Source organism: Limulus polyphemus, unplaced genomic scaffold, assembly GCF_000517525.1.
Source record: "Limulus polyphemus unplaced genomic scaffold, Limulus_polyphemus-2.1.2 Scaffold166, whole genome shotgun sequence".
Lineage (NCBI taxonomy): Eukaryota > Metazoa > Arthropoda > Merostomata > Xiphosura > Limulidae > Limulus > Limulus polyphemus.
Window position 1 is genome coordinate 921,649 of NW_013665776.1, and position 11,130 is coordinate 932,778.

At 34.2% G+C, this 11,130-nt stretch overlaps 1 protein-coding gene across 1 annotated transcript in view; it reads right to left on the bottom strand.

Annotated features, from left to right (window-relative positions):
- Positions 1–11,130, bottom strand: part of LOC106477533 (uncharacterized protein PB18E9.04c-like) — a 24,904-nt gene that overhangs the window by 9,214 nt on the left and 4,560 nt on the right. Inside the window, exon 2 of the mRNA XM_013938086.2 lies at positions 7,759–7,935. Coding sequence (XP_013793540.2) covers positions 7,759–7,935 — 177 coding nt within the window. The remainder of the gene's footprint in view (positions 1–7,758; positions 7,936–11,130) is intronic.

The following is an 11,130-nucleotide window of genomic DNA, read 5'->3' on the forward strand; positions in this document are numbered from 1 at the left end:
TTATTTTTCTTGATACAACTTTTAGTACATAGAATTCCCACAGTCACTTTAAACTTAACAACCTTTATAACACACGCTACAAATCACAGTGATTCACACACTTTACTTACGCTGTTCGCTTGACTCAATTATTTATCTCTTCAATCTTTCTATATTTCTTCAATCTATCTGCCAATCTCGCTGGCTTTCTTTGCCAGGCTTATATGCTAGAAAAAGGAGGGCGCCTCGAACAAGCTAGAGTTGCCAGGAAAATTCATGATCCTTCTAGAAACTCCAGCGCGCATGCTCCCAGCGTCGCGTGACTTCCGCTGTCGTAACATTATATACGATGGAAATAACATGTCGAAACATTTCAATAACATATAATTAAAATACAAAGCCCACCAAGTTAGAAGAGGTTAAGGCGCAGAATAGTTTTAATATCATAAATATTAATTTTTCTAATAACTAATAAACACTCAGTGCCAGAATATTTCTGAGAAATGACTCCGCAATATGTGTTACTTATCTATAACGCAAGTTAAAGTTTGAGATAATTTTAAAATGTGGCCTTTTTTAAAGAAAGTAAGAGAGAAGTAAGAAATCTTCTAATCTATTAGGTTGTGTCGAAAAGTCTTACCAAGTAACAAATAAGGAATTGGTAAAATTGTTTTAAATTAAGACCTTTACGCAGAATCTATCACAGACACACGAGGAATCTTCGAAAAGATTGTGCATTCGGGAACTTTTCTGACGCCAATGAAGATTATTGGAATTTGGCCAAAATAACTGTATTACGGTTTCGATAAAGGTCGGTAGTTCTAAAATGTGAAAACTGAAACGTTAGAGTTTAATTAGAACGGTGTTTCAATAAAGTTAGATTTACATAATGGAACGCTTTACGTACCGAAATTGCGTTTCTATATTAGATAACGTTATTTAAGTGTAGAGTAATTCCTAGCCAATGCAGAGTTGACTGTAAGTGACTTTTTTTGGAATTGTCTGTTCTATTTGTACAAAACTTACTAGTTCTGAAAAAAAAAAGAACAACAGAGATATGCCTTAAATATTTACCTAAAATGTAAACTTACAGAGTGAAAATACACTGTAAAACAGCATTAGTTATTACCAAGTATCCGATAAGTTGTAACTAAACAAACAAAGTTACATGATGATAATGTAAAACTATCGAACTTGCCATGTGTAAGGGCATTTGTGCATTGCATATGTGTGTGTATTCTATGCATCCGCTGCAGACGGTGAATGATAATATCTCCACCTGTTCGTAATATCTAATCTCGTTCAACATCAAACATAGAAGTTGATTCTGATGAACGCGCACCCCTACCGTTGTGTAGGTCTGACTTCTACAGCTACCTCTTCCTTAAACATGCACTTCACAACAGGTATTAGATTGATGTAATGACGAGCAAACAGAAACTTAAGTTCGTAAATATTTCTTATTTTTGTCGTGATTACATCGTGACTATTTAGGTATAGTATTAATTAAAACTCTTCAAGCGAGAAAAGAACCCTTCCTTGAATTACATTTTTTATTATCAAATAAATCAATTATTCACGAAACCAACATTAAAATATTAATTTATTGAATATGATGCTCTTATTAAGGATATAATTTTCTATAAAAATCTTGATTAGTGCATGTAATCTACTTTTATACGTATTTTCTGAGTCTGTCGTTCATAAAAGATTTATTCAGAAATAATATAAAAGCCAGTCACAAGTGACGGGAAACCAAAGCCTACCAAATTTTAAATCCTTCAATATGCATTTGCAACTTTGCCGGCCGTAAACAGACATAAGAAAAATAAAAGGCCTTCAGGAAACTAAAGTCTATCATGAGCAATATCTACTTTGCCTAAAGAGTGTAAACACGCTACATATTGGTGTCTTTGGATAAAAGATTAAAACATACGATGACCACATGATTACATACACAACTATTCTTCTTCTGAGTAAAAGTCGTCCTCTTCCCTACAAATAACTCATATCTTGAGTCTGTTTTAACAAAGGATTTTTCGTACTAATTCCCAAGCATATATTTGCGCTAATTATTGACTTATTCTTCATAGGAATCTTCCCGGCTTTCCAATTCGGTCGTCATAATGATGTGAATGATGTGGTGTCACACACATAACGCCATGCCTGATCTGGTCCTGGGAACTCTCTCCTTGACAAGCTTTTATATAGCAGAAAAAGTGCCGAAATTTAGAAACTATTGACGTCTACGTTAGCAATTAAATTCAACTAAAATGGGAAAGTGCAATGAAAAGAGGAAGTAATATAAGAGGAAAAGTTGAATTGGACTCGTGTAACTCACAAAATTCGGAGAAATCGAGCGTGACCGACCGACACTTGGCTTTTGTATATATTGATGATATTTATGTAAGGTAACATTTTCTTTATTAAACAACAACAACAAGAAAAGAAGAATAAAACAGAGCTAACGTACCAATCGGCGATATCTTTGATATCATTGCACATATACCGCAAGAGAGTGCTATTTATCACAAAGGTATATTACTAAACTAAGCTGGCCTGATGAGTACTGGTATTGGGCAAAAGGCTTCGTCGGCACTGGATATGGCAGATACAGTTTAGCTCACATGACATATTCTCCTTTGCTTTCATTTATGAAAATAACAAATAACATTGAATTATTTGTACTTAAACAGTTTCTCAAAGAAGGGGCGGGGGAGGGTACTGCAACAAGATGCTTACATCACAAAACTGTAAATTGTTAGGAAAATATACATTTATTGTTTTCTATTCTTATTTTGAATTATTACTTAACTTATTATAATATATTCTGGGGGATCCCTCGGTACATGTGTTAATCAGGCCCTGTGTGAATCACTTCATACATTTAATAAAACAACAACCGGTGATGGTCCTAAGCGATAATAATAATAAACCCGTTTCCATATATCCTTATTTCTCATTAGTTTTAAAGAACCTATACCGGTTAGCAGGGAATTCCCCCTCGAATTTTACTTCAGAAAATTATTATTCATTTGACCCTGCATTAGTAGAAAGTGAGTGACAAAAATAATATGAAAAACTAGGCTAATATTGTATACACACACACGCATAAGATGTGATGTATCGTATTTAAATATACCATTCACCATGTCCAAACTTTCATTATTAAAACTTGTGATTCTCAACGTGCTAATTGCGGCATTTTGTTCTCTGTAAGGAAGAATAGTTTTTAAGATAAAATTATTTTAAGTATAGGGATTTTCTTTATAGGCATCCCTGTATTTTAATCAGTTTTACTTCTTCTTTTAAAAAGCTGAACAGTTGATTAGCCTATAAAAAACAGCAACTCGTCATTCACGTCAGCTTTGGAAACATGAGAATATCCAATCAGGTAGCTTCACAGCAGCTTTTAAACAGTTTAACAGATGAATATCCAATCAGGTAGCTTCACAGCAGCTTTTAAACAGTTTAACAGATGAATATCCAATCAGGTAGCTTCACGGAAGAAATACTCGTGTTCAATTGCCAAATTAAAGTTACGTGTTATTAAAAACCTAATATACATAGATAAATAGATATAGGACGGTTCAATATGTGACAATAAAACCTCTTGACTCTAAAAATAATATTTTTTATGTTAGTTCTAATATAAATAGTAAAGAAATATTCGTACATATATAGTCCACAACTATATGAAGCCTAGCCTTGTTTTATTGGTTTGCCCTTGTCCAAGGTTACTAATATTCCTTGAAACCGGTATAACTCAGTGACAAGCGATGGGTTGAAGAACAGCTCGGGCTTCATATTATTTCTAGTATCTTAAAGTTATAATCAGTTTTGAGGTTCAAAGAAACAAGACATTTTGACAAAATCATTCTGATTCCAAACTTTTTCTACCAATTTAATGTTTTAAAAAATCTGTACTCTACAGAATCTTCTGACTCCGAAAAGACTTCCTTTGATAGCCCTAAAAATAGCAAAGAAATCATGAGTTTTACAGTTGTGAAGGGATCAATTATTGTTATTCATATAGAAATTATGAAAAACGGCGAAATTTGTAAAATCTTGACTAATTCGTTCTGATTAATTAATTCCTTCCACCTGCACTTAAATTAGAACAATAGTAAGTTATTGGTTTGTATATTTTTTTATAACCGAAGCAGATAAACGGACTTTTTTTCATAAGTTACATGTACGTGTGGTAGTTTAATTTGTTGAAATGTGCCTTACTAAGAAACACTAGTGGAGCACTCGCTTGGCGTGTGAACGGTCCGTGTTCAGATCACTCAGGAAAGGCAAAAACTGAAATTTCCACGTTTGTACATGTATAACGAAAGTACATTTTTTCCTGCAACGTTTCACGAGTACCTCATGACAATTACGTATTAAAAAATGTACATCACTGTAGGGGGTCGTAAATAATTTTCAAAATGCAAAAAACTTTAAGATTATGTTTCACCAGAATTTGGAAAAAAACAAAACACATAGAAGTGTTTATAAAGAATTAGAGACATATGAAAACCAACAAAATAAAATTTAGTGAACTTGTAATTGTAATGGTCTAAAGCAATTTTTTTGTTTCTCTGGAAATTTCGACAATCATAATTTGAAAATACAAATCTCCTGACCACATTTTTCCATCTCCCGAAAGTATTTCGAATTTTGAAAACTTTCAACAATTCCTGAAAGTTCGTAATATAATTCCTGTAGACCACGCATAACGGCGAAACGGCACAGGTGCTGAAAATTCACGTTTCACTTCTTTTTCTGGATAGATCTTGCGATACGTGACGGGAATTTCGCACCACGTGCACTGAGCAATAAACCTTCTAACAATGAGTTGTTTAACACTGGGTTGTATCACGAAAAGTTGAAATTTATGAAAGTAACACAAAAGGTTCCAGGAAACCCAATTGGGGCAGTCATATTCTACTCAACTAAGGTGGGGGGTAACCGTTTTTTATGTTTCAGTTCCAGTTTTGATTATTGGTTCTTGGAAGTGTTTTGAAGACATCGTAAGACTTAAATAACCTGTCCCTATCTAATAAGTAAACATGATTCTATTAAGCAGGGAGAGTCTGATAACAGGAAATTTTAAATACCATCCCACAACGACTGAGGGTGTGGTATTACAAACAACGAAGCCGAGTTTTCTTTTCCCTTGGGAGGTAGTTCACATGTGAAAATTTATTAAGTCTGCATATTATGTACTTTTCCCTGGAGGGGGGGGGGGCTACATACTAAGTGAGGTCTGTTATTGTGCATGGCATTATCTTTTAGAGTACCTAACATTAGATATGTTGACTCGTACTAATAAAGTACTTTACGACAAGTGTTCAGTTTAAACACACAAAATGCATAGGAATGTATATGAGCGTTCATGACAGCAAACAAATGCCAGGTATTACAAAGGGCAAAGGTCATCCTAATCCAATACAGGGATGGATTTATTTTGAATATCGTGCAAAGTTACACGAGGGCTAGCTGCGCTAACCGTCCCTAATTTAGCATTGATAGACTAGAGGGAAGGCAGCTACTCAACAACACCCACCGCCAACTCTTGGGCTACTCTGTTAGCAACGAATACTGGTATTGACCGCACATTATAACGCCCCACGGCTGAAAGGGTGGGAATGTTTGGTGACGGGGATTCGAACCCGCGACCCTTACAGGTATGGGAGGGCAACGCTTTGGGCTCTGTATACTTTTGACACGCTTACGATCTAAATTTAAATTATGACCGCATGCTCTATAAAAGAAAAAAAAAGAACCAAAGGATGCCTTCGTAGAAGTAGAATAAAGACATGCTCGCCACAAATCCAACAGGTGATTAGGCATGCTTTACATAGTAATAAAGTACTTAAGGTAAGTAGATAATTAGTGTAGCTCACAATTAACCTGTTTCATTATCATGTTTGATTTTTTTTCAAGGAACAAATAAACAAACTGAACGTATATAAAATGCCTGCCTGCTACACATTGTTACAGCACCATATAATGATCATGCAACACACCCTAACATGAATCACACTATGCCTGCTACACATTGTTACAGCACCATATAACGTTCATCACACCACGTAAAAACAATAGAACAAAAAACAGCATCATGCAATGTGCCTGTTAGATATTGTTACAACATCATATAATGATTATCACATCATGCAACACACCCTAACATGAATCACACTATGCCTGACACACCATGTTACAGCATCATATAACGCTTTTCACATCATGTAACACAACCTAAAATGGATCACACTATGCCTATCACACCGTGTTATAGCATCACATAATGTTTATCACATCATGTAAAACAATATAACATAGAGCAGCATTATACAACGTGCCTGTCACATCATGTAATGTGCATCATCTATGTAGCGTAACAGCACCATAAAATGTGCATCAACTATGTAACAGCACCATGTAACGTGTATACAATATTCGCCAATTTGAAATCAAGTTTTTCTTATATACTAATGAAACCCTATTTCCTTATAACTTCAAAGTTAATGTCTGTTCTTCCATATTACGTGAAGGGTGAAAACCTAGACCATAGTTATGAGTTTGGACAAATATGTCACAGGTCCCAACCAATATATACAAATTCAATTTTTGAAAAATCAGAGCGAGAAGGAGATGTAGCGTTTATCTAAGAAAACTTAAAAACATTGACTACTTAACGGTCACCAAGAAATAGGGTATTTAACAGAAGTTCAGCAGGATAATTGGTCACCTACAAACAGAGAACTTAATGAAAATGCAGCAGGATACTTTGTCACTTACATAACAGAGAACTTAATTAAAGTGCAGCAGGATACTTTGTCACTTACAAAACAGTGAACTTAATTAAAGTCCAGCAGGACAATTGGTCACCTACAAATAGAGAACTTAATTAAAGTGCAGCAGGATACTTTGTCACTTACAAAACAGTGAACTTCATTAAAGTGCAGCAGAATAATTAGTCACTTACAAATAGAGAACTTAATTAAAGTGCAGCAGGATACTTTGTCACCTACAAACTAGTGAACTTAATTTAAAGTGCAGCAGGATATTTTGTCACCTAGAAGGAGAGTCTTTAAATGAGGTGCAGCACGATAATTGGTCACCTACAAACAGAGAACTTAACTAAAGTGCAGCAGGATACTTTATTACCTACAAAACAGATAACTTAATTAAAGTGCAGCAGGATATTTTGTCACCGAAGGACACAGTATTTAACTGAAGTACATCAGCATAGTTGGTCACCCTGAAATACACTAAATGTTTACTGTTGCTACTTTTATACGTGGATAAATCATCCTTCCGAGTCCATCTCTTTGTGAATACAATAATGCTTGAACGTTATATACGTATATGATGCACCTAATATTTACTTTGTATATGGTGGTTTAATGGTATATGGTTAGATCAAAAAGCCAAGTTTGAAAGCTATGATTACTAAGCCGGGATCTGGATCAATACGATCTTTAAGTTTTTGCTTTATTCTTGTTTAATTATATTCAAAAGCTTCAGAGTTTGACTTAATGTTTTTGTTAATAAATTACCAGGTTGGTCTTGGTGTTTTTGTTAATAAATTGCTAGGTTGTTCTTGGTGTTTTTGTTAATAAATTTCCAGGCTATCACGATAAGCTGTAAAACAGCGTAAAGCATGCATTGGTCTACCAAATTGTATATACATTGAATCTGTAGAAGACATCATATCACCGCAGCACATTTCCAAAACAGTAACACATTGCAAAGTTTACTCCATACACTGCTGACACCTACCTTGAGGTGGGGGTGCGGGAGGCGCCGGTAACAAGCGAGGAATTTCAAACGCCCACTGCTCCGTTCGTTTTCGTCTGAGATTCTCCCATTCCTGAAGCGGGTGTAGAAAATTTGGTCTTTGACCAAAAGTTGAGGCGAATGTTCGAAGTTGTTGTTGTTGTTGTTGCTGCTGCTGTCCTGAAAAACAAAAATTAGTAAGTAAACAGGATGCTGTCGGAGTGATTTGCTGTTTTTATATGAACATGTTTCCACTGCAAGAGTTTAGCCTCTTAGTTTTAATCAAATTTTAACTTTCTCGAAGGTGGAAATATTGTACATGTCTGCTTTTGTAGAAAGTTCCCAGAACCTTTAGATTTTCACCAATGATTTGTCATAAATAAATAATCGCGATTATTATAAGGCTTTGTCAACATATAAATATTCTTTACATTAAACAATTCTCCTAATATATATAGTTTAAAATAGTTCCATTGGTGACGAATTTTACAGCTGGTAAAAGTCTACACTGTAGTTCTCTTCTGGAGATGGAGTAGGGTTTCCTACCTAAAGTAAACTCTTTTACTATATATAACGTAGAATGGAAACGTGTAAAAATATTTTAAAGTGTACAGCAACGTTATAGCTGTTATACCCTATAACCTATGGAAAACTTGTTTGTTTGTTTAGAAATTAAGCACAAAGGTACACAATGGGCTATCTGTGCTCTGCCCACCACGGGTATCGAAACCCGGTTTTAAGCGTTGTAAGTCCCCAGACATACCGCTGTGCAACTGGGGGGGGGCTATGGAAAACTATATATATATATATCAAACAAGATCATAGAACGCGATTGTTGTGGTCTCGAGTCCTCCAGCAACAGGCAACAATTGAGTCACAACTTGAACACCTAGCTTGATAGCTTTTTAAACACAAGTATGGTTAGATACATTGACTGACTAATGACAAATTACTGTTACTCATAACATGAGTAGCACAAACACAATTAACATCAAAAAGAAATTTCGTCTCAACGATCATTATGATCAAATGATATTTACTCCTAGATTGAAAAGATAGACATATTGTATGCAGTAAGCCATTACGCCGTGTCCTAATCAGGTTAACATTAACTGGTGATTAATTTCAACATAAGAATATATAATATTACTTAAACTGTTAGCTGTACTAAAGTTCATCTCTGAATAATAGGTTAATTTGCTCAGATTAGTAGATAAATACACGTACAGCATGTTAATCTAATTTCATAATATGAGCTCTTACTCATTTCGCTATTTTACGAAAGTATAGAATGTAACAAACTGATGTTACCCTGTTTCTTCACTGGAAAGTTTCAGGAAACTTTTTAATCACCAAACTTAGTATCTTAATTCATCCCATCATTCGGATGAATTACGATGCTAATTTTGATGGTGAAAACTGATGAGAACTAAATGGTAAAATGATGAGATGAATTACGATACTAATTTTGGTGATAAAACTAAATGGTAGGATGAATTACAATACTAATTTTGGTGGATGAATTACGATGCTAATTTTGATGGTGAAAACTACCATTTAGTTTTCATCACCAACGTTAGTATCGTAATTCACCCTACCATTTAGTTGTATCACCAAAATTAGTATCGTAATTCATCTCATCATGTAGTTTTATTACCAAAATTAGTATCTTAATTCATCCCATAATTTAGTTTTCATCACCAAAATTAGTATCGTAATTCGTCTTATCCTATAGTTTTTTATCACTAAAATAAGCTCAGTAATTCAACATACGATGTAGTCTTGTCATTACCAAAATTAACTTAGTAATTAACTCTACATTGTATCTTTTTATATGCAAAATAGCTTTGTAATTAATCCTACTAAAGTAGTCTTTTGTCACAAAATTTAACTTCGTAATTCACCATGCCATGTACACGTTTTAACACCAAAATTAACTTGACAATTCATCATACTATATACTCTTTTTCAGCACCAAAATTTACTTGAAAATTCATCATATCACGTAGTCTTCGTATCACTAAATTTCACCTTTTGATTTATTCAGCCATTTAGCTGAACCAATCGAAATACAATTCCGCCTCCTCAGCACATGCACGTCAGAGTGCTGACCCACAGTGTCTATTGCCGTAACTCTACAACCCGACGAACCAAAGAAGGGCCTCAAAAAACCGTGCGTGACAAAAGCGTAGCGTATATTAAGTTTATGCGTGACAACGGCTAGGTGTCATGTCAAAATAAATCTAAGTTTCAACGGTTAAATTAAAATCGAAGCGGAAAGTTATTCTTGGATTCCACACTAACTAGAGATCAGTATTTTATGTATACTTAAAATAACTATAGAGTGCGCTTTTTGCTTTAATTAACTCCGATACTAGTCGTAGTACTTAAATTACCAACTACATATAACTACCTAAGGTTGATATTGTTACCACGTTCATCTAAGATTAACACTATTACCATATCTTCTTACGGATAATACCATTACCACGACAGCTTAAAATTAATACCATTACCACACCCGCTTAAGTTGAAAACATCACCATGTCCACTTAAGGTTAATACCATTACCACGTTAGTGTAAGGTTAATACCATTACCACGTTAGCGTAAGGTTAATACCATTACCACACCCGCTTAAGTTGAAAACATCATCATGTCCACTTAAGTTTAATACCATTACCACATTAGCGTAAGGTTAATACCACTACCATGTCCACATAAGTTTAATACCAAAATCATATCCATTTACGTTTGTTACGTATTAGAAATTCGAATAGTCCGAAGCCGAGTTAACTGATAATTTAAATTTAGTAGTTAAATTGTACTTTGGATTTAGTATTTAAATATATGCCGATATATATTATATTATATTATATATATTAGTCAATTTACGATATTTGCCAACAAGATTGATACACACCGTCTTCGTTTTTAACACAAATACGTTTTATTATACTCACAACAGTACAATTTACAATAACAATTATTACAAACAATTATTTATGAACAGAAGTTTCACAAACTTACAAACAATATAAACTTTTATTTCTAGTCTGGAACCTCCTTGATATCTTATCATTAAGTTTTCCACGATGAATTTATATGTCTTCATAAAATTACTAATATCCGATGAGAATCCACTGAAGTTAAATGATGCGTAACATTCGAAATTTATAAATAGTCCTGGTCAGATATTTTAAGTTTTCCGACTGATAAGCGTTATAACAATCACAGTTATAACACTCCGATATATAGCGAACTAATAATAGACACTCACCTTGGCGTGTCGCGTTGGTTATATTTATAGCCGTGGGAAGGTTTTCTCGAAAATTCAGTCTTACGTAACAATACTGATTAAAGCGTTTACGTACAC